The 25052-nt window shown below is 37.9% G+C and overlaps 1 protein-coding gene across 1 annotated transcript in view; it reads left to right on the forward strand.

The window, feature by feature from the left end:
• HPSE2 (heparanase 2 (inactive)) overlaps window positions 1-25052 on the forward strand; it is a 753270-nt gene that overhangs the window by 691412 nt on the left and 36806 nt on the right. Inside the window, exon 10 of the mRNA XM_056801127.1 lies at window positions 12508-12653. Within this exon, the coding sequence (XP_056657105.1) occupies window positions 12508-12653 (146 nt within the window). The remainder of the gene's footprint in view (window positions 1-12507; window positions 12654-25052) is intronic.

The raw sequence follows: 25052 nt of genomic DNA on the forward strand, positions 1-25052 counted from the left end.
GACTTTTATTGACATGCAGCACGTAGAGGGATGCAAACCTGGCACAACTGTGTTATGTCAGGAATGTTTGATGGACAGGTCAAGCTACTCAGGGGGGGAGGGAATGAAATTCCTTGACACATCTCTTAGAAACCTTTAAAGTGGAGGGGAAGGACCTATCACTTCTTTAGTAGCCTATTCCACTTCTGGAAAGCACTAATTGTTAGTTTGTTTTTCCCAAAAATCAAGCCTAAATTGACTTATTTGCAACTTTGATCAATAATTCCTTTTTCTGCACAGTAGGGTCAAGCAGATCAAATCTAATCTCTCCTCTATATGCCAAGCTCTTTAGATACTTGAAGTCATTCATTAAATTCCCCCATGATTCTTCTCTCGTCCAAATTAAACATGCCTAGTCCTATCAACCAGATCTCATATGGCCTTTTACCAATCTGACTGCCCACCTCTATGTAATCTTCAGCTTGAACTATGGCTCCCAGAACCAAACACAAAACTCAGGTGAAGTCTAATAAGGGCAGAGTACTGTAAGATTATCATTTCCTCATCCCTGGAAACTATACTTCTTAATGCAACCCAACATCACATTAACTTATTTGAGTTGCCACAACACAATGCTGACACATTGAATTTAAAGTCCTCTAAAACTCACATATATTAAAAAACAACAACAACAACAAAAACAGCAGTAGTTTCTTCACACCTACTTCATTTAAAAATTGTACGGTTTATTTTTTTGGACCCAACTGAAGCATTTATCCCTATTAAAATTCATTTTACTGCATTCTCTGGACAACTCCAGTAATAAACAGGATGATGGGGAGAATGGGTACCACTTTCTATTCCTACATGACAGATTTTTTTTCTTCCAAGGGGCTATATTTTGAAAGATTTTTTTCTCCCTAACTTGGAGATTACAAATATTTGATATAATTTTAACCATTTAAAATATTAAAATATTGTTCTTAAAAAATAAAAATAGACTAAAATTCATCTTATTGGATTTAGCCCAATGCTATGACCTGTCAAGATCTTTTTGGATCCCAACCATGTCATCCATTATGTCAGCTCTCCCTCCAATCTTTGGCTCATCCACAAATTTGATGAGTATGCAATCAGTGCTGTAAAGACAGTGCTTTACCCAAGTCACAAGTAAAATTATTAAATAGCTCAGTATCAAGCAGAGATTCAATGGGGATTTCTTGCCACACTCACAGTGAACCAATTAACAACTACTCTTTGAATGCAGACATCGAGCAGATCTGAATCTGTCGAATTGTATGATCATCTAATTCTTATTTCCTCACTATCTCCACAAATATAGTATGAGATACTGTATCAAAAGATTTATAGTAAATTGGGTAGACTGTACCCACAGTATTTCCCTCATATCCTAGTTCAGTTATCCTGTGGCAAAGAATGAATGAGATTAATCTGGCATGGACTATTCCTGATAAATCATTTCTGATTCTTTATCAGCACTTCCCCTTTCTATCTGGTCACCCATTTTCCATGGCATTTTTAGAGCACTGATAGTGGCTTGGAAATCAGGCTATGAAACTTGAATTCAAGAACAGCAATGTTATTTTTACTTATTTCTTTACTCATTTTAGATGTCTATTCCTTGCTGTTCATTTTTTTTATCATTTCCACTGTCAAGGTCATTCTCTTTTATAAAGAAGACAGAAATAAAACAAGAATGAAGGAGCAGTTCTGCCTTTTTTACTATTGTCTGTTATCATCACCCCTCTTACCCTAAAGACCTTTCTTCTTAGATCCATTTTTTTTTCTCCCTCAATAGCCTCTGCTCATTCAGATGTTGAGAACTCACCAGATATTTGACAAAATTTCACAGCAGCAGCACTAGGTGTTCTGAATCTTGGCTCTAGATTGACTATTCTGAACTTCTTCCTCCACCCATATGCACACAAGCCTACACACACACACACACCAGTAAAAAAGTGATCTATGCTGTTTAGAGCTATGCTCCTAAAAGGGGAACTGAGAAAGAAAAGCAAAAACTCACATAATTCTTCCTGTTTCACAAATGTAGGCTAGACCACTTCAATCACGAAACCCCAGAAAGGTACCATAGGTTAAAGACACAGTTTGGATTAGCATTCACACAAAACAACAGCTCATTAGCCCTTATCAATTTTTTTATCAGACAAGTCAAATGGCACTTTCCTTCAAAGCACTAGGTATTTAATTGAAATAAAATGCAAAACAGACAACAAAAAATTTAAACCAAACATTCCCAGAATCCATTTCCAAAATAGCTACCTCTTCCTCACATATGTCTTAGTGGGAATGATGACATATCCATATCCATGTCTTCTTCGAATCACAGTGAGAGCAGCACACAACAAATCGCTAGATTTTGAAAAAATGTATTTCAAAGAACTCATAGGAAAACCAGTATTCCATGGACTAAAATTTTATAGAAGAGAAGGGAGATGCTTAAGTGAGATTCTGAAGACACAAAGGGAGAAAATTCTAATTAGAAGGAAAATGGGCTTCATCAAAAGAAACTGATTTTAAAACAAAGGGAGTTTACCATTCACCTTATATGTATTTTTTAAATGAACAGAGGATAGAAACAAAGCCAAGTACCAGAAGAGATATATAAAACCAGAGTGGAGTTCTATTCAAAGGGACATAAGTATTTAAATCATGAATAGGGGCCATATCTGTGTGTACTGCTTTGACCAGTATGGTCTACTTTCAGTCTTGCACCGATGAATTTAAGAGCCCAGATGACTTCCTCAAGCTGACCCCATTTTCTTCTGCTGGCCCCATTCTTCCACCATCCTTGTCAGGGTACAACTTTGAGTTGTTCCAGAACATTACTACAGGCATTAAATTTTGCTCTTGTTACCATATTTATGTATCTTCTCTTCCACTTTATCCTTTTCCCAGGAGTCTTATTTCTCCCAGACTCATTTTTCATCCCCTTTTCCTTTTCCTGTGCCCAGTATAAAAAATGATTGACAGGTGCTCCTTAATGATAATTGGTATGGGAAGGAATGTTGCTACTTATATGTAATATCAATAGCTATGTGTAATATTTTATCTTGAAAGGATCTTAAAAGACCTCTCTAGTCCAGGCCTCCTCAATCTGAAGATGAGAACTTGCTCCAACATGTTGATCAGTGAAAAAGAAAAAGAAGCCTCAAAACCTGACATGATCTCCCCAAGGTTACACAGCTAGTTAGTAGCAGAACCAGGACAGTGTATCCTGATTGCCAATGTAATATATCAGTGTAATATGTGTCATACATGAACATATTACACATATGTGGCTTGTTTACATAACTTTTTTACAAATCTTTGCTTTCCTATAATACACATATTAATGTATTACATCTGTTTCATAATTAATATGTTACATGTAACTCACCAGGATAATATATAAGCATACTATACCACTGTTGTGATTGTTGGCTGCCTTCTTGTTCATTCAATTAATCAGTATTACTAAGTTCCTACTGTATGTCAGACACTGTACATTTTAGGCTAAGAAATCAGAAAATTCCTCGTTGTCCTTCATATCTAGTATGGGTGACGGGATTTTTCCTGGCATCTAACTACTTTACGCAACAACTCTTAAAGAAGGGAATGTAGAGGGACCATTACTTCCATCTTCAGAAACAGGGGCACTGAGTTATTTAAAAGATCCACAAAGTGAATGAGTGACCAGATTCAAGTAAGAATTTGTGTTTCTTAAACTGCCTTTTGGTTTTTACCTATTTATTCAGCCCAACAAGTGCTTGCAACCCAGCTGCAGCTATGACAGGTACCACAGCAATAGAGTCAGGCTGCAAATTCATTGTTGATTTATCTGACTTACTCCACAACCCTAGTTAGATAGATGTACTTTATTCCCACTGCAATAGGTAAAGAACTGAAAAGGATATCCATGTCTTTAGAGCATCATATTTTAATCATTTCAAACTTCTTTCTGGGCTTGTTTTAATGCCCCTCCTTTCCCAAGGAAACAAAACAGTGGGGTTCTTCCCTATGAATGTTAACTTTGGCACATTTCCACTTCTAGTGGTAAAATCTAGTGATGTTGTTACACTCAATTTCGTCTCCATCTCCAGGGTCAGATATCTAACTAAAGGGTAGCTACTGTGGTTGTATTTATGCTTATGAGAGAAACAAATTTGGGATTTTGTGAGTTATACAAGAGACTTAACCCAGACAGCAAGGTGTTTGGAAGGAAAAGAACTTGGCATTAAAATTAAATTTCATCCTAAGCATATTTCTCAGAAGCAAAAAAAAAAATTGTTAAAAAATCCTTAGGGGCCTAAAGCAAACTCTGCCTGTATTCCACAAAGCCCACAGTTTGTAATCCCTAAAAATTATTGTTTTAATGAGGTCAGCCTTCTGTTCACCATCCATTCCCAAATTGAGTATGAAGAGGCAGCTGTCATGACGCAGTATTAAAAATTTCTGAGCTGAAAGCCAGAAGGACTGAGTTCTAGTTCAGACAATCACTTGCTAACTGCATGATATTGGCAATATCATTAACCTACCTGGACCTGCTTCCTCATCTGAAAAATGAAGGGGTTAAATTAGATGATCCCTAGAGGCTGTTCCATCTCTAACATCCTATTAGTCTTTGTCTCTAGGGCAATTTGACACAAATAGCAAGAGCACTTATGATGGAACCATTATCTTTTACAATGGCTAAGAGACTTTGGACAAGTCGCTTTTCCCATCTTCGTGTCCATTTCTCTGTAGGTCAGATAGTAATGACACCAGGTCATAATCTGGTTAAGATGAGCTAGTTAAAGTGAACAGAAACTTCTAGATACATTTCAGAGAAGCATGAGGGTTGGAGTTTACACAATCTGAGTTTATGAACTTTGGATTATGTGTTTTACAGGTTTATCCTTGTCATCCTATTTGCCTCTTAAGGAGCATGAAGGACATTTAAGGGAAAACACATATTATGAGGAAACTTCTATAGGAGCAGCCATTGTGTCTAGCCTCCATTTTGACTTCTTAGTGATAGCTTCTGGTCAATTCCTGTAACTTATTTTTGCCTAATTTTCTTCATCTGGATAATTAAAAAAATAAAACCTACCAGTCTCAGAAGGTTGTCATGAGAAAATCCCTTTATTAAGCATGCTTTTATTATTGTTATTAACATCATCATAGACACAGGAAAGCCAGGATAGACTTACTACATGATGGGAAAAAATTCTACAAAAGGGTATCTTAGAGCTTTTTTTTTCAGAGCTCTGGCTTAGAAATGTGTTTGATTCTTCAGTAAGAATACAGTATACATATGGTTTGGATGTTCTATCAATGAATGGATGGATTTTTCCAAAATGAAAAAAACCAAAACTCTGCTCTATTATATTTACATATCTTGTAGCAGAAACTACCACCCACATCCAAGGTGGAGAATACATATGATATCACAAAAGAGTCACCAGTAGGTCCAAACTACCTACTATATTTTATGCTATATTAGTAGTGATGGCAATCATCAGTTTTAGTGCCATATGTATCACATGAAGCAGCATCTCATTCCCCCATAAGTTAGCCATCTGATAACCATTAGAAACACGACACAAAATTGAAAGCCCCTAAAAGACCTCTAGTCAGCCAAATATGTAGGTTCAAGGCTTAATGTCCTCATCTACAAAATGAGCAAATTAGGATACATAATTTCTAAAGATACTTATTCAGTAGCTTTTGGTTTCTCTTTGAAGTTCTACTCATTTGTCCCTCTATTAATAGGATCTTCTTTGTTGTTTATATATTTATGTACTTGGTTTTTATATAGGCTTTTTCTCTTGACACTTTGGTGGGATTTTGTTGTTGTTCAGGCATTTTTCAGTCATATCTGACTCTGGTTGACCCCATTTGTGTTTTCTTGGCAAAGATACCAGAATAATTTGCCATTTCCTTCTCCAGCTCAGATGAAGAACTGAGGCAAACAGGGTTAAGTGAATTCCCAGGATCACATAGTTATTAGTAAGTTTCTGGAGCCAGATTTGAATTCAGGAATATGAGTCTACCAGAGTTTAGGCTCAGAATTCTAATTACTGCCTTACCAAGCTTCCCTTTGGTGTTTTAGTGCTTTAAAAAAATTCTCCATCACTCATCTTTTGGCATCTCCCTGTTCTATCATTAGCATGCAGACTCCTGATGCTAAACTATTAAAACTTTCTGGTTTTGAGGGATATGAAAGTTGGGTAGGCTTTGTCCCTGACCTAACTGACCTGTGTGGAAGAGATGACTGGACCTAGCTAGGTTTCTAATCTCCTTTCTTTCAGACCTCATGCTCTCATATACCTTTGAGAGCCTTGCATGGCATGTTTTTAGCTGTCTGATGCCTTCATTATTGTTCCCTTCCCCATTCCCTTTTTTCTTATGTGTTAGGGCAGATTCAGTGTCTTCTATTTTTATGCATTTTTTTGCAATGTCAGTGAGGGTCAGAGTTCAACATCACTGTCACTGGGGATCCCTATAGTCAAATTATGAATAATAAAGCAGCAAATTGCTTGTTCTTAATGGTTTTTGATATGTGGATTTGGTTGGGAAAGTAGGTCAAGATGTTGAGTAAAAGTTCTAAGTATTACATATTTCCTAAGTTAACTCATGAAGTTTTTAGTTTGTGTGGAAGTGATATGATATTATCTTGTCAATTCAATGATATTTTTTCTATATCTAGCAAATAATTCCTTTCTTTTGAGGTTTCAAAGTTATAGAGTTTTATAGAAAGTTAATATTCCATCATAGTGTTGGTCACATAAAATGAGACATATTGAATATTATGCTAGCATCAATGAAATATTAAAAGAATGAGAATTTTCCCAGTATTTTAGTAGATTCTTTATGGAAATTATATGAAAAGACATAGACAAAGACAGAAGACAAGATGAACAATTGTGATCTTCACCAGTAGGGGGAGTACCTGTACCACTGATATATAGGTGCATCTAAGTATCAAATTATCACATTAATTTGTACAAATATTATATCTCTTCTTCTTCCTCCACCCTAATTGAATTATGAGTTTCTTGAGAGAAGGAGTTTTGCTGATTTTCTTCCTTTCAGGATTAGCACACAGTATAATAACTGCATTTTATAAATGTTCATTGAACTGAATGTCAAGATTTTTAAAGTCCTTAAAAGTTAGGCAGAATTAATTGGACTTGATTTTGTAAACTTAGCATAGACTATATTTTTGAGAAGAGAAATTTAATAATTAAAGGGATATTTCTAGAGAACTAGTTTTTGCAGTCACATAGAATAGGAACCCTAGGCTGATGTTGAGTAGATCTTATTTCAAATGAGCTAGTAGAAGTCTCATTTGAATATTAAGAAGGCTTCCTTCTTTTTCTCAATTGATGCTCAATAAATTTTGCTTCAGCCTCTTACCTTTATCCTGTGTCTACCTGCCTCATGTGCGTTTCTTGTAGACAACATATGGTAGGATTTTGGTTTCTAATCCACTCTACTATCAGCTTCCATTTTATGGGTGAGTTCATCCCATTCATATTCAGAGTTATGATTACCACCTGTATATTCCTCATCATTTTTATTTCCTCTTTTGGTACTGCCTTTTCTTCTTTTACTATTTTCTTCTACATGTGTTTTACTTTTAATAAGTTCACCTAGTCCCCATTCTTATTTTACTTTCCTTCCCACCCTGTCCCTTCTTATTCCCCTCTTATTTTTCTTTAAGGTCTATTAACCCCCCCCCTTTTAATACTACCCTCCTCACTCCCCCCTCCTTAGATTTTCCCTCTCAACTTCTCTGTGGGGTAAGATAGAATTCTATATCCCAATAGATCTGGCTGTTTTTCCCTCTCCGAACTGATTCCACTGAGAGGTAGGTTTAAGTATTACCTGTTTTACCTCTCTCTTCCTTTCCTTCTTATAATAGTATTCTTCCTCTCCCCCCACCATGCACTTCTTTATGTGGTATAATTTATCCTATTTTTCTTCTTCCTTCAAATTTCTAAATCCCCAAATACTACCTACCGTTAAGGCTGTGCCAATGTGGGAGTGCCCCTTTACTCACCTGATTTTGATTTCCCTTCTTTTGAGATGCTTTGTATTGTTTGGTTGGAAGGAGTTTCTAAGAATTCCTGCTACTATATGGGCCATCTTAGCTCTGCACCTAAGAAGGCTTCCTTAATGATTTCCATTAATTATAAAGCAACAGTGCCTCTACTGGATTATATTCCTTAAACACAAAAAAAATATGAGGGAAAAGTCCTAGTAATGCAGCTCCTAAGGCTATTGTTCCAAAATATAATGTTCTGGATCAAGAGAAGCTATATCCCAATACCAGTAGTATAAAAAATAATTTACCACATATGTGTGTCTTTATCTCTGAGGCCTGGAACCATGGTATTTACATTTATACTAAGAAGTGGACCGGGACCACACATAGTCTCCTGAATACAAATATTAGACTCTTCTTTGTCTCCGCCTTTTCCTTCATCCCATATATCCAATCTGTCACCTTCTCCCATCAACTCTCCTTTTGAAATATTTCTTGTATTCACTCTTTCCTCTCCATTTTTATAGCCATAAAGTTGGTCTTGGACCACGTTATCCAGAATGCTTTCCAACTCCATCATCTTGTAGATGAGGAAATTAAGACCTAAAGAGATAAAATGTGGTTACTGGCCAAACTAGTCCTGCAACATACTCCCCTCCTTTAATAGTCTTCTAATTTGTCTCCCTAGCTCCAGTTTCTTCTTCTTTCAATTTTTTCATTTGAAAGAAGGGAAATGACTCATCTAAGGTCACATAGCTAATGTTGGAGACTGGATTTGAACTCATCTTCCTGATTCCAGGCCCAACACACTGTCCACTGAACCAAGGAATCTTCTTAATCCATAGTCTTATACCATTTCTTTGCTTGAAAACTTCCAAAGATTCCCCTTTGCCTGACAAGCAAAGTCTAAGCACCTTAGGCTGACATTTATATCCTCTACAATCCTCTATAATCAAATTTGCCTTCAAAGTTTTACTTCCTATTTCACATCCTCATATACTGTATACCATAGCTAAATGCCACAGAGAGTATTAGCTAAAAAATATGGAAATTAATAGCAGTAGAGATGTTCAGTAATTCATTGGAGAAAAATACAAGAAGGGAGCCAGCAATAAAACCCATAGAACTTAGGTTTCTCTCCACCTCTGTTAAATTTATGGTTGGACTGAATAATATTTTAGTTGGTCGCCAGGGATTTAATTACTAAATCCCAAATGAATTACTAAAGTCAGAATGGATTTCATGGTAGTTTATTTTACAATAAAGAGGGAAGATATTAAGGAAGAGAGGAAGAGAAGAAAAGAGAGAGATAGCTGCTCTGGCCGCCTCTTGAGCCAGGCAGGAGTTCCGAGGTCTCTGCCAAAGGAAAGGAGTCTCAAGATGATCAGCCTTTCCAGAGGCTGGTGCCTCCAGAAAGCCAAGGAAACAGGGTCACCAGGAAAAAGGTCCAGTAAGCACTCTTCTGAATGAAGAAAATTCCAGTAGAACTGCCAGGAGAACTCTAGCAGAACTCTCTCACACAGGAGGTTCCACTCCAAGTGAGAGTTCCAAGTTGAACTGCCTTCAGGCAGTTGTTACTTTCTTTTTTAAAGACATTTTTTTCTTGCCTCACTTCCCCTAATTTTTATGTCTACCAGTCACAGTTGATGCTCTGGTCTAGGACTGCCCAGAAGTTTGCACCTTTTGTGATTAAATCCAAAATGGGCAGGTCTCCATATTCAACTTTAAGTAAGGTGTTTACACTTATGGGGATTAAATCTAAAAATAGACAGGTCTCTATACTCAACTTTAAGTACTATGTTTACACTTTGGGGATTAAATCTAAAAATAGACAGATTACAATTTAATCTTCATAATCAAGGAAGAGCAAAGTACCTTCATTGTTACAATGGGGGAGGGGGGAGTCAAATCCAAACGTCACACCTCATGTGGCATGGCTATTAACAAGATAAACTAGAAATACTAACAAAAAAAGGGAGAATAAAATTTCAAAAGTTTTTTTTAAGCTGTAGTGGAGGAAGGGAAAAGAACCAACAAAAAGATAGGTATTCTGCTTAGAGTAGGAGATAATAACTAACAACAGAGAGAAGGCAAAGCTACTTGATTTTATTTTTGCTCCTTTTTTCTCCATCATAGAAATAGATACTTGTATTGTTAATTATGTGACAAAAAATGGCTACTAGAGAACTGCTACCCTTTTGCAGACCCTTATTCGATTATGTATTCAGTATATCTCAATCTTCCTGGGATCTTTGAAGATGATGATGGTAATAACACTGATGCAAAAAACATGTTTATATAGTGCTTTAAACCTTACAAAGGGCTTTCCTCATTGACAAACCTGTGGTTCCTGCTATTATTTTTTTTCTGTCTTCCAAATGAGAAAATTTGGGCAAAAATAAGTTATATGATTAATTGGACATCATTGTATAAAATAGCTTGGAAGAGATAGAGACTAGACAAAGAGAGACCCAATGATTCTTTTCTGTCTTGCTAAGTAGTGGCATTATCTCTATACTACCTTCCCAAAAGTTAAGTGTCAGCTAGGACTACTTGGTTCTAGCATTAATGATAATCTTATATCTCAATTATCTTAGTTTATGGTAAACTAGTACTAATCTACCAAATGAGTCATATGAAAATAAAACTAAAAATCCAAAGTAAAAATTGAAAATTTTAAACATATATTGCAAGATACTAGAATGTATTCCATTAGTTTATATACTTCTACCCTGATCTTCCACACTTTATCATTTATTTCATGAACTATCCACTCCATGAGATATTCCTATTTCATGAACAATACAGAATAAATCATTTGATCGATGGAGTCTGAAGTAAGATATTCAGAAGAACTGAACTTGAGTCCTGACTACCCTACTTACTAGATGTATGACCGTGGGCAGTTGACCATTGGGAATCCAAGGGCTATATATGAGGGCTTTTCTTTTCAGGACCAGTCAAACTGTCTCATCTTCCATCAGCTTAGAGTCTGGAGGCTCTAGCCTCTCTCTGATAAGGGTAAGCGGATAGCTCCTCTATAATAGATACTACTGTCATCTAACAAGTGCCAGAAAAAGTACCCCCAAGCTAAAAGAAGCAATAGCACTGGGAAGGAGTCCTAAGGTGAAGAGTGGATCCTAGGTCACTATGAAAGACTAGGGGTAGGAGGAGGCAGCCCTATGATTGGAGTCTGTTATCTTTATCATTCCCCCATCTCCTAGTTACCAGTCATCAAGAGGAACTTCAGGTTACTGGACAGTCAATCAACAAATATTTACTTATTAAGAGTATGGAGCAGCTAGGTGGCTCAATGGATTGAGTGCCAGGACTAGATATAGGAGATCCTGGGTTCAAATTTAGCCTCAGACACTTCCTAACTGTGTGATCTTGAGCAAGTCACCTAACCTCCATTATCTAGCCCTTATTGCTCTTCTTCCTTTGAACCAATACTTAGTATTGATTCTAAGACAGAAGGTAAGAGTTTTTAAGAAATAAGTTTACTAGTGTGCCAGACTCTATGCTCAAGCATTGGGAATATAAAGAAATTAATATATAGTGCCTGCCCTCAAGAAGGTTACATTCTAACAGGGTAGACAACATGCAACTGTGTACATGCACAATATACACAAAGAAATGGAAAATAATCTCAGGAAGAAGGCACTCAGGGAGGGCCTGGGAAAGGTAGGGTTGAGAGGAGAGAATATATGGGTGGGCAGGTGAGGGAACTACCACTAAAAGGTGCCAAGTCAGGAGTGTCCTGTGCAAGGGATTGTAGCGACACTAAAAGGGAATATAATTCAGGTAGACTGTAACATAGGAAGGGGCAGGGAGCAAAGAAAAGAATGTGTCCTCCCGGAAGGCCTAGCTAACTCCATGGGAGGTAACCCTTCCTAACAGAGCTGTTAATGCCATCCAGGTGCTTAGGTGATTTATCCGATTGAACGGAGATTCCTTGGAGCTCCCCGTTACAAAGCCATGGCGGTGAGCCTGGGTTCTCAGACATGGTCCCTGAAACAAAACTCTCGGCAGAATGCCACACCTGAAAGATCTCAACTATAATTCCAGTAAGGGACTGGATGTCTGTTGTGTAAAGTTCAGCTTAGCTAAACTCGGAATGGTTCATCGCCACAGGTTGGGAGTGCTGAATATACCGAATGTTTTTGACAGCATCCGTTTATGAAGACTCTTTTACTCTCTTCAAAAGAGTGGAATGCTCCTAATCTTCACTGACAGCGAGAGAACGAGATTAAAAGAATCTCCTATCCTTTAAGCCTTATTATTATCATTCATACTAGCATTCTGCCGTTGGAGTCTCTGTCCTACTATTTGCCTTAAGATGACTCTCCCTGAAGTCACAAAACTAGCTAATAAATACTTAATCATAATTGGACATGGAGCTAATCAGTTTACCTCCTTGTCCCTCATTTCGCTGTCTTGTTCACTTATCCTTTGCTCTTTTCCTCCTTGCCCTCTAGGACTACTGGCTCTCTCTCCTGTATAAACGTCTGATTGGACCCAAAGTTCTAGCAGTGCATGTTGCTGGCCTCCAGCGGAAGCCGCGGCCTGGCAGAGTCATCCGAGACAAATTGCGCATTTATGCTCACTGCACAAGCCACCACAAGTAAGTCTCCCCACAGGCACCATGTTAAGGGTCTTTTCAGGCTATGGCTTCTTCATCCTTGTAGGAGTTTCCAGAAAGAACCCAGGATCGGACACTGGCCATTTTGGCAGGGATGCCACCAGAGCTTGAATCCTTTTGGTCTTGTCATCATGCTCCATTCCTACTGAGTTGAAAAATGCTAACGTAATGATGGCATACAAATGATTAAAGGTTTAAAAGAAGCTTCTTCTAATTCAAGTTTTAAAATATATGGTTTAAAGTAGGTCCATTGTAAACCCATCTTCTCAATTACCTTGGATTTATTCTTAGAAAGATTTGGAAGTTGCCTAAGTACTATTTCTTTATACTTCATCCATTACAAAGTATGAAACCCCTGTTCTTAGGCCCCAAGAGACGGAGGGTGAGGCAATAGTACTGCATTTATAAATTTTAAATCCACACAGAATGAAGGCCAATCCTCACTAGACACCCTGGAATGAAACTTTCTTGGCAAAAAATGCTAATATTTGTAAGAAATAACAGTTTCCAGTTGAAAGAGCAGAATAGACAAATCTGAGAAAGTAAAGAAATGGCATCTCTGAACTTAATGAAAAAACTAGGGCGTAGGAAGAGCCTCTAGACAGTTGTAGCACTAGGTTTATCAGAAGATGATCAATGGGAGTGAATAGCACAAAGGGCCCTACGTGGTCAAGTTACAACAGTCACCTCTTCCCCCTGCTCGATGATAGAAGAGCCCAGCCTAGTTAATTTCTCATGATAAGAGTTTTCAAAGAATCTCTCATAGTAGATGGGACTAGGGGCCAATTGTCTTGTCTTTAGACACAATTATCTTTTGTGGATGAATAGAGTGGCCTTGGTCATATGCCAGGTAATTTTCAGCACCCCTTTTGCTCAGCAGGATTCCCTATCCAGTGAGTGGCTACTTTTTGGTATGTGTTTGTTGTTATCAGATCATTATATAAGGAAACATTGTTTTCCTTCTCTCAGGCCCCAGAAACAACCACCCAAAAGATGGACCACAATCATAGAGGAGAAAAATAATTTCAATATCTTCTGCCCCCATGAGAAAGCACAATGCCTACAGTACTAATAATTCTATATAATCAAAGTAGAATAAAAGGGTGGAAGCACCTATTCGGGAGAAGAGGGAACCAGACACAATAGTGACTTAAGAATTGGGTCAAAACTTTATTTAAAAAAATTAAATTTTCTTTTAAAGAGGTGAGTATGTCAGATAATAAAAATAGAAAGAGTGTTTGACAAAGAATTATGATGAAAAATAATCTACAAATCTGATCTTTGAAGGGTACCAAATTCTAATTTAAAATACCTCCTAAAGGATAAGTGGATTAGAAATTCTCTTTGTAGATGTTCATTCCAAATAATACCATTCTGCCACTGCCTTCTGTTAATTTGGCAGCTAAGGAACACACTGTATTGGAATAGAATTGCATAGTGTCCAGGAGAATAGCTCCCTCATGACAGTAGGCCTTAGGGTCTTTATAGGTCCTCCCCAAGAACTCCACATTGCAGGTTTCCTTTCTAAGCTCCTAAGCAAAAATTATTCTTTCATTCATTCATATGTTATTTGTAAACTCCTTGAAATCAAAGTATAGGATTATACAGTAGGTTAAGTAGAAAGATGTCTAGTCTAGTGCTTTCTAACCTTCTTGCACCTGAGAATCTCTTTTTAATTAAAAAAATTCAGAGCTCCTCTCACTTGGTAGCAACTGTACTCTTCATATGTTTTTATTGTAAAGTGCATAACAAAAGGCTATTATTAAGTGAATAATGATTTTAAGAGAATTTTTATTATTAATCAGACCTGTCTCTAATACATTTAAAGACAGTAATACATATGTGTAAAAGAGTGTTCAGTCGATCTATAAAAATATATTTAATTATATAATTACTTAGTGAGAGTGACCCTTAATAATTCCACTGCTTTAATGGGGGTTTTCAGTTCTTAGGCTGGGAACTACTGATCTAGTCCAACCTTCTTGTTTTTTTGGATGAGGAAAATGACACTCTAAGAGATTAAAATGACTTTACACAAGGTCACACAGAAAGCAGCAGGGCTAGAATCTGAACCCATGACTTTCAGCTCTAAATTCAGTGTTTCTTCCTCTCTATTCCAGTACCATGCACATAGTAATCACAGTTATAAATGTTTATTGAAATTAATTCATGCAAGAAACATTTTTAAACATTCACTATGTGCTAAGTAATGAAGATATCAAGTACAACTTGGTTTCTTCCCTCAAGGAACTAGATATAAGGAATAGTAAAGAGAAAAAAGATAGGTATACATATAAATAAAATACTAATTGGACTGTAAAAAGTACATAAAATGTGAATAAAATGCTATAAAATCAATAAGAAAGAAATCTTGTAGCTGGAGATAACTGAAAAGGATTCCTAGAGAAGCTGGCATTTAAGCTAGCTAGAAATAGGGAAGGGAGAGGTCCCAGGCTAGGGATATAAGAACCAAGATAACAAGGCAAGAGAATGTGGGATGTGTTTGGTCAGAAAGTAAGAGTATATGAGGGAAGGGGTGAATGTAAAATTAGGCTGAAAATGTCAAAGCCAGATTGAAGAGTTTTACAAGCCTAGCTAAGGGGTTAGGTCTCTAGTCAACAGTGAGATGCTATTTTATCCTGAAAGCCTGAGTAAGTCCACTTACCCAGTTGTTCCTAATCAAGCAATCAACAAGCATTTATTAAGCATCCACAATGTGTCAGGCACCATGCTAGTCATTGTTAGGTCATTAGAAAGTCAAAGTTAATCTGCAATTATATCTCCCTTCCCCTCTCAGGGGTCACTAGTTCAGGAAGTGGTCTTCAGAAAGGACAGCTTAGGCAGAGTTGATGGGGGAAATGGAGCAGGTCTACCAGATATCACACTGAATTAAGAAGCAAAAAACCTAAGCTGTGGCTTGAGCTCTGCCATCAACTAGGTCACATTTAGATAGGTTTTTTCCACTGGTGGGCTATGTAATCATAAATCTATATGTGTGTGGTCTGCAGGATTTTCTTTCAAATTACAATTATTAGTTAATCTAAGGCAATTAGCATAGTACCTGGCTACAATCAGGTAAACAATAATAAGAGCAAGCAGACAGGAGCTACTGCCCTACAAGTGCATATTTTCTAACTAATTAAGTAAAAATGAGTTTCTTAAAAAGTCTAAATCGTGCCATATCCTGAAGTCAGGCAAGCTAAATATGTCCCAAGGGCCACATGTTGGACTCCAGTACTCTATAATGTTGAATAAGCATTTTCTCTTATTTAGTATTGGAAAAAATTTATTTATCCATTTATACTCTTCCAAGAATGTGGAGAATTCCGTAGAAACAAGTCCTAGATAAATAGGGAGCTGCATTTTTATTATCCTAAGAAATAAAAGCCAAGTCCCTCACAGTCGTCATGGAGAATCTACCTCCAAACTCTTGCTTTGAGAAACTATGCTACTGTGATTTTTAAATATGCACCAACATCTCCCTCATCATTATTTTCCTCTTACCTTATTGACATGTCCATTCAGTTTTAATAAAAACTCTTAAGAAATAATAGAACAGGACTTCCGGGTAATCATGGCTGCAATCTAGACGCGGCACGTTTCCTCTCCCCAGCACCGAACGAAATAGACTACATCAAAGGAGCATAAAATCACCTTTGGAGGAACAGAAGGACTCCCCAGTACCCCACAGAGGCAAAGGTACGTGGGGCTTGAACATTTCCACACTAAAATAAGAAGGAAAAGCTTGCACAGAAAAGTGAACTGAGCCGCCCTTCCCCCACCCCACCTCCCCCACTAAACCAGAGTAAGCTACCTGAGCGCTCACCGGGACAGCGAGTGAGTGGGGAGCGTCTCTGTCTGGGGGGGCACTCCAGGGTCCTTGGGATCTGGGGACTGCCAGGAAAAAACGTCTCAGGGCGCTTTCACTGGAGAAGCCAGCGGACTTCGGGCGGGCTGCTCTGAACAAGGCGCACGGATTATCTGGGCGGAGCTGAATACCTGGGCGCGGAGGCTGGGAAGAACTAGTCTGAAGCAACCTAAATTCACAGAAAAACCACTCTTATAACCCAGACCCCAGACCAAAAAGGAAAGGGAAATAAAACCACCAAAGGGATGGCTCACATGGCCCAAAATCAAGCCTCCAGGAAGAAAGGGAAAAAAGTGACTATTGAAAACTTTTATGGTGGAAGTACCCAAGGGAAAGAGGAGAATGAAGAGGAAATCCAAAAAAATTCAGAACACGCCTCCCAAAATGGAAACTATCAACAAGCTCTGGAAGATCTCAAACTGGAACTTATCCAAAAGATGGAAACCTTCTGGAAAGAAAAATGGGAGAAAGAGATCAGCTGTCTGACAGATAAGACTGCTCAATTGGAAAAAGAACTCGAAGCAGCCAATACAAGGGCAGACAAGGCTGAAAAGCAAATCCAGTCCCTAATGACCAGAATTAAGGACCTCGAAGAAAGTGAGATGATAAAACAGCAAGAATCAATAAAGCAAACCCAAATAATTAATGAATTGGAAGAAAACAGAAAATATCTCACTGAGAAGGTCACGGACCTGGAGAACAGAGGAAGACGAGAAAATCTCCGTATCATCGGTCTCCCAGAAAAACCAGAGGTAAACAACAAATTGGATTTTATTCTAGAGGAGATTATAAAAGAAAATTGCCCCCACGTTCTGGAGCAAGGGGGCAAAATAGAAATAGAAAGGATTCATAGAACACCTTCTATACTAAATCCCCAAAAGACAACGCCTAGGAATGTAATTGCCAAATTCAAGAGCTTCCAAGTAAAGGAGAAAATCCTACAAGAAGCCAAGAAGAAGAGCTTCAGATATAGGGGGGCTCCCATAAGGATCACACAGGACTTAGCGGCTAACACACTAAGAGACCGCAAAGCATGGAACACGATATTTAGAAAGGCAAGAGAGCTGGGTCTCCAACCAAGAATCAACTACCCAGCAAAACTGACTATATACTTCCAGGGGAAAGTATGGGCATTCAACAAAATAGAAGATTTCCAAGCATTTGCTAAGAAAAGACCAGAGCTCTGTGGAAAGTTCGATATCCAAGCACAGAAAGCAAGAGAAACATGAAAAGGTAAATATGAAAGAAAGGGAAAAGGAGATAAATCTTATCTTTCTCTTTAAGTCAAACTCTCTTCTATAAGGACTACATTTACATCTAATTATATATATTAATATGTGGGGAAAATGTTTTGTGTAACTCTCATAAATTGTATCATCATAAGAGTAGTTAGAAGAAACATGCATAGGGAAAGATTGGGGAATCAAGAAGATTTGGGGAAAGTTGGGGCAAAAAAAGGAAAAGGGAGGGGGGAACCGTGATAATACTAAGATTAACTTCAAGAAATAGGGGGGGAATCAATAGAATAAACTTTCCCATATAAAGATACACATGGGAAGGGGAGGGGAAGAACTCTCATATGAGAAGGAGAGGAAGAGAGCGTGAAGTGGAATTACTTAAACCTTACTCTCAGTGAAATCAAATCTGAGAGGGAAGAACATCTAGATCCAGTGGGATCCTGAATTCTATCTTATCCATTAGGGCAAGAAAGAAAGGAAAATTAAGGAGGGGGAGGGGGGAGGGAGCACAAAAAGGGAGGGAAGGAGAGGGGGGAGGGGAAGGGAGCATAAAAAGGGAGGAGCTAGAAAGGGAAGCATCTCAAGGGAGGGGACTAGGGGGACTGACCTAAAGTAAATCACTGGTTCAAAAGGAGAAAGCTAAAGAAGAAAGGTCAGAACTAGGGGAAGACATCAAAATGCCAGCGAATCCACAAATAACAATCATAACTTTGAACGTGAATGGGATGAACTCACCCATAAAACGCAGACAAATAGCAGATTGGATTAGAACACAAAACCCTACCATATGTTGTCTTCAAGAAACACATATGAGACGGGTTGACACTCACAAGGTTAGAATTAAAGGTTGGAGTAAGACCTTTTGGGCCTCAACCGATAGAAAGAAGGCAGGAGTTGCAATCATGATATCTGACAAAGCCAAAGTACAAATAGACCTGATCAAAAGGGACAGGGAAGGTAAATATATTCTGCTAAAAGGAAGTATAGACAATGAGGAAATATCACTAATCAACATGTATGCACCAAATGGTATAGCATCCAAATTTTTAATAGAAAAACTAGGAGAATTGAAGGAGGAATTAGACAGTAAAACCATATTAGTGGGAGACTTGAACCAACCACTATCAAATTTAGATAAATCAAATCAAAAAATAAATAAGAAAGAGGTAAAAGAGGTGAATGAAATCTTAGAAAAATTAGAATTAATAGACATATGGAGAAAAATAAATAGGGACAAAAAAGAATACACCTTCTTTTCAGCACCACATGGCACATTCACAAAAATAGATCATACACTAGGTCATAGAAACATGGCACTTAAATGCAGAAAAGCAGAAATATTAACTGCAGCCTTTTCAGATCACAAGGCAATTAAAATATTGATCGGCAAGGGTACATGGAGACCCAAATCAAAAATTAATTGGAAATTAAATAACATGATACTCCAAAATCGGATAGTTAGAGAAGAAATCATAGAAACAATTAACAATTTCGTTGAAGAAAACGACAACGGCGAAACATCCTTTCAAACCTTATGGGATGCAGCCAAGGCAGTACTTAGAGGAAAATTCATATCCCTGAGTGCATATATTAACAAATTAGGGAGGACAGAGACCAAGGAATTGGAAATGCAAATCAAAAAACTTGAGAATGAACAAATTAAAAACCCCCAGAAGAAAACCATACTAGAGATCCTAAAAATTAAGGGAGAAATTAATAAAATAGAAAGTGACAGAACTATTGAGCTAATAAACAAGACTAGAAGCTGGTACTTTGAAAAAACAGACAAAATAGACAAAGTACTGGTTAATTTAATTAAAAAAAGGAAAGAAGAAAGGCAAATTAATAGCATCAAGGATGAAAAGGGGGATCTCACCTCAAATGAAGAGGAAATTAAGGCAATCATTAAAAACTACTTTGCCCAACTATATGGCAATAAATTTACCAATCTAGGTGATATGGATGAATATTTACAAAAATATAAATTGCCTAGACTAACAGAAGAAGAAATAGTTTTCTTAAATAATCCCATATCAGAAATTGAAATCCATCAAGCCATCAAAGAACTGCCTAAGAAAAAATCCCCAGGGCCTGATGGATTCACCAGTGAATTCTATCAAACATTCAGAGAACAGTTAACCCCAATATTATACAAACTATTCGACATAATAAGCAAAGAGGGAGTCCTACCAAACTCCTTTTATGACACAAGCATGGTACTAATTCCAAAGCCAGGCAGGCCAAAAACAGAGAAAGAAAACTATAGGCCAATCTCCCTAATGAATATAGACGCAAAAATCTTAAATAGGATACTAGCAAAAAGACTCCAGCAAGTGATTAGAAGGGTCATCCACCATGATCAAGTAGGATTCATACCAGGGATGCAGGGCTGGTTCAACATTAGGAAAACTATCCACATAATTGACCACATCAACAAGCAAACCAACAAGAATCACATGATTATCTCAATAGATGCAGAAAAAGCCTTTGATAAAATACAACACCCATTCCTACTAAAAACACTAGAAAGCATAGGAATAGAAGGGTCATTCCTAAAAATAATAAACAGTATATATCTAAAACCATCAGCTAATATCATCTGCAATGGGGATAAACTAAATCCATTCCCATTAAGATCAGGAGTGAAACAAGGATGCCCATTATCACCTCTATTATTTGACATTGTATTAGAAACACTAGCAGTAGCAATTAGAGAAGAAAAAGAAATTGAAGGCATCAAAATAGGCAAGGAGGAGACCAAATTATCACTCTTTGCAGATGACATGATGGTCTACTTAAAGAATCCTAGAGATTCAACCAAAAAGCTAATTGAAATAATCAACAACTTTAGCAAAGTTGCAGGATACAAAATAAACCCACATAAGTCATCAGCATTTCTATATAATTCCAACACAGCTCAGCAGCAAGAACTAGAAAGAGAAATCCCATTCAAAATTACCCAAGACAAAATAAAATACTTAGGAATCTATCTCCCGAGACAAACACAGGATCTATATGAACACAACTACAAAACACTTTCCACACAACTAAAACTAGACTTGAACAATTGGAAAAACATTAACTGCTCATGGGTAGGACGAGCCAATATAATAAAAATGACCATCCTACCCAAACTCATCTATCTATTTAGTGCCATACCCATGGAACTCCCAAAAATTTTTTTTACTGATTTAGAAAAAAACATAACAAAGTTCATTTGGAAAAACAAAAGATCAAGGATACCCAGGGAATTAATGAAAAAAAATACAAAGGAAGGGGGTCTTGCAGTCCCAGATCTCAGACTATATTATAAAGCAGCGGTCATCAAAACAATTTGGTACTGGCTAAGAGACAGAAAGGAGGATCAGTGGAATAGACTGGGGGCAAGCAACCTCAGCAAGACAGTATATGACAAACCCAAAGATCCCAGCTTTTGGGACAAAAATCCACTATTTCATAAAAACTGTTGGGAAAATTGGAGGACAGTGTGGGAAAGATTAGGCTTAGATCAACACCTCACACCCTACACCAAGATAAATTCAAAATGGATGAATGACTTGAACATAAAGAAGGAAACTATAAGAAAATTAGGCGAACACAGAATAGTATACATGTCAGACCTTTGGGAAGGGAAATACTTCAAAACCAAGCAAGAATTAGAAAGAATTACAAAATGCAAAATAAATAATCTGGATTACATCAAATTAAAAAGGTTTTGTACAAACAAAACCAATGTAACCAAAATTAGAAGGGTAGCAACAAATTGGGAAACAATCTTCATAAAAACCTCTGACAAGGGTTTAATTACTAAAATTTATAAAGAACTAAATCAATTGTACAAAAAATCAAGCCATTCTCCAATTGACAAATGGGCAAGGGACATGAACAGGCAATTCTCAGCCAAAGAAATCAAAACTATTAATAAGCACATGAAAAAGTGCTCTACATCTCTTATAATCAGAGAGATGCAAATCAAAACAACTCTGAGGTATCATCTCACACCTAGCAGATTGGCTAACATGACAGCTATGCAAAGTAATGAATGCTGGAGGGGATGTGGCAAAGTGGGGACATTAATTCATTGCTGGTGGAGTTGTGAATTGATCCAACCATTCTGGAGGGCAATTTGGAACTATGCCCAAAGGGCGATAAAAGACTGTCTGCCCTTTGATCCAGCCATAGCACTGCTGGGCTTGTACCCCAAAGAGATAATGGACAAAAAGACTTGTACAAAAATATTCATAGCTGCGCTCTTTGTGGTGGCCAAAAACTGGAAAATGAGGGGATGCCCTTCAATTGGGGAATGGCTAAACAAATTGTGGTATATGTTGGTGATGGAATATTATTGTGCTAAAAGGAATAATAAAGTGGAGGAATTCCATGTGAACTGGAACAACCTCCAGGAAGTGATGCAGAGCGAAAGGAGCAGAACCAGGAAAACATTATACACAGAGACTGATACATTGTGGTACAATCGAAGGTGATGGACTTCTCCATAAGTATCAATGCAATTTCCCTGAACAATCTGCAGGGATCTAAAAAAAAAATACTACCCACAAGCAGAGGATAAACTGTGGGAGTAAAAACACCGCTGAAAAGCAACTGCTCGACCACAGGGTTGGAGGAGATAAGACTGAGGAGAGACTCTAAATGAATACTATAATGCAAACTCCAACAACAGGGAAATGGGTTCGAGTCAAGAACACATGTGATAACCAGTGGAATCATGCGTCGGCTATGGGAGAGGGAAAGGCGGGGGGGGGGGGGGGGGGGAGGGAGGGGAGGAAAAGAAAACGATCTTTGTTTCCAGTGAATAATGTATGAAAACGACCAAATAAAATAATATTAAAATAAAAAAAAAAAAAAGAAATAATAGAACACAAGGCAATACTCAGTTCAGTTGTTTTGTATGTGGTGCTGATGAAAATTAATGTGGGCTACTTAGCATTCCTTTATGTCAAACTTTCCCATTTCTGTTGCAGGCTCTACTCATTCAACCAGCTATCTACAATTCATTCACCAGTTTGGAATCATCCTTGATTCTTCACTTTCCCTCAACCTCAGTAGCCAGGCAGTTGTCAGGTCTTGTCAATTCTATTTCCCAAAATCTCATGTACTTTATTTCCATTTTCACACCCATCACCCTATTTCGGATTCTCATTACCTCTAGTTAGACTATAACTGATCCCTTTTCTCATAGTCCCTCCCTTCTCCAAGCCATCCTTGACACAGTTGCCAAGATAATTTTCCTAAGGCACAGATCTGACCATGTCAATCCGCTACTGACCTTCAGCACCTCCCTATTGCCTTCTAAAAAAAGCAAAAGGGAAAAAAAAAATTTTTGGCAACTAATGCCCTCCACAATCTGGATCAAACATGATGTTTCAACTTTACTTCATTTCACTCTCCATCACATACTCTACATTTCTGCCAAACTGGACTAAATTGAATGGAATTCCATGGCTAGACATTATACCCCATATATATAAAATCAAAGTGCATGATTGTCTCAGGAGGGATTGAACTTAGATAACCCTTATGAGCCAAAACATTCAAAGCAGTTAGCTTCTCGATAGTAGATCTGCAGTCATCTATATTTACAAAGAATAGTATTTATTAGGGTTAGAACATACTTCAAAAATCATCTAATCTAACTCCCCAGTTTTGGAATCCCTTCTGCAGCCTCCTTGACATGCAGGCATCTAGCCTGTGTTTGAACACTTCCTGTGTCAAGAAGACTTCCTTTTTGTTTCATTCTTGGGCTTATATTTAAAAGTTCTTCCCTGTGATTGACTTATAAGCAAAAAAGGGTCATACACTGACCCAGACAGGTGCTTCTCTATGTCTTGCTCTTGATGTCAACAAATTAGGCAGAAATCTGGAAGGGTGGTACTCCCCTCCCTAAAACTCTTATGGCAGGAACAAGAAAGTTTTGACTAGAAAACCTCTGAGTACAAACCATCTTTTTAAGATATTGTATGTTTCTGGGGAGGGAAAAAAGGCCCTTAGCCAAGATCTGAGCTGACTGGAACTTGGTAGATTTTGAAGCAAACTTGAGCCTTTTGGGGTTCAAGTTCGTTTATTCTTGGCAAAACATGACTTCCTGTTTCTCAGAAGAAAAAAAAGTCTCATAAAAAAGGTTCCCGAGGCTTCTTGGACATCAAATGGTTCTTACAAAACAATATTTTGATGAGTTAAGTGTAAATGAATCAGAAACATGTGGATTAAATTTCCCTTAAAATACACAGGGGCTTCAAAATTAAGAGGAAAAAATGTTTGGCAAAACATGGCCTGACTCTTACCAAAAAAAAAGTTTGAAATAGACTCGGAGACAATGGACAAACCTAGATTTCAAGGAGATTGGCCTAATACTGGACTTGTCCATTGCTCCCCATACATCTTCTTCCATTTCCCCCTCCCAATCTTTCCAGCCTTGTGGGAGGCCTTTGCATAAAGACTGTTTGGTATCTGGAGGTCATCTGGTGCTTGTCCCACCTGATGTCTTCCACCTCCTCTATCCAGGATATTTCAATCCCAGTCTTCCCTGGCTGGACTCAGTCCCCACTCCCACCCATGGCAACACAGGGGAAATGTCAGGCAAGGAAAAAGCAGCCAGAGGAGATGAACTCCAGATACTGAGATTCTCTACTGGTGAAAATATCCCAACAGTGAATGAGACAGAGGCGGAGGAAATTCAACCCAGACCACTTCTCCCAGGAAGTTTTATTAGCTAAAATAATCAAGGTCAGCAGATGATTTATAATACCAAAAGGACAGAAGGTCAAGGTGAGACTAATTCACCCTATTTCCTGGGAGAATAATTGTTCTTCAAAGGTTTGCTTTGAGAGTCAGGGAACAAATCTGGGGATTTAACTATTCCTTGCATTGTTTATTTGAGCCACGATCACAAAACCATGGAGGTATCTTAGAAGCCAAAAAGCCAACTCTTACTGTCACTTCAGACTTGTGTAACCAGCAAAACTTTCTCCTAATCTGCTGGCAGAAAGCCAAGGGATGCATTGGGCAGATGGGCCACATTTTAATACCAGTCTCCTTCTGGTTAAGGTACATAGTGTGAAACATGTTCTGTACATTGCCACCTGGACTGGCTTTCTGTAAGGACTTAGCCTCCTGAGAGAACTATGGGAAAGGAGTAGGAAGGCTGCCAAGCAGCTTGACAAGGCAGATTTCTCTATAACTGTGCAGTGACTTCAGGTTTCCCTCCCACCCACCACTTCCTCTGATCCCACCGTTCTCTCTGAGGACTCATTCTGC

The sequence above is a fragment of the Monodelphis domestica genome, chromosome 1, assembly GCF_027887165.1.
Source record: "Monodelphis domestica isolate mMonDom1 chromosome 1, mMonDom1.pri, whole genome shotgun sequence".
Lineage (NCBI taxonomy): Eukaryota > Metazoa > Chordata > Mammalia > Didelphimorphia > Didelphidae > Monodelphis > Monodelphis domestica.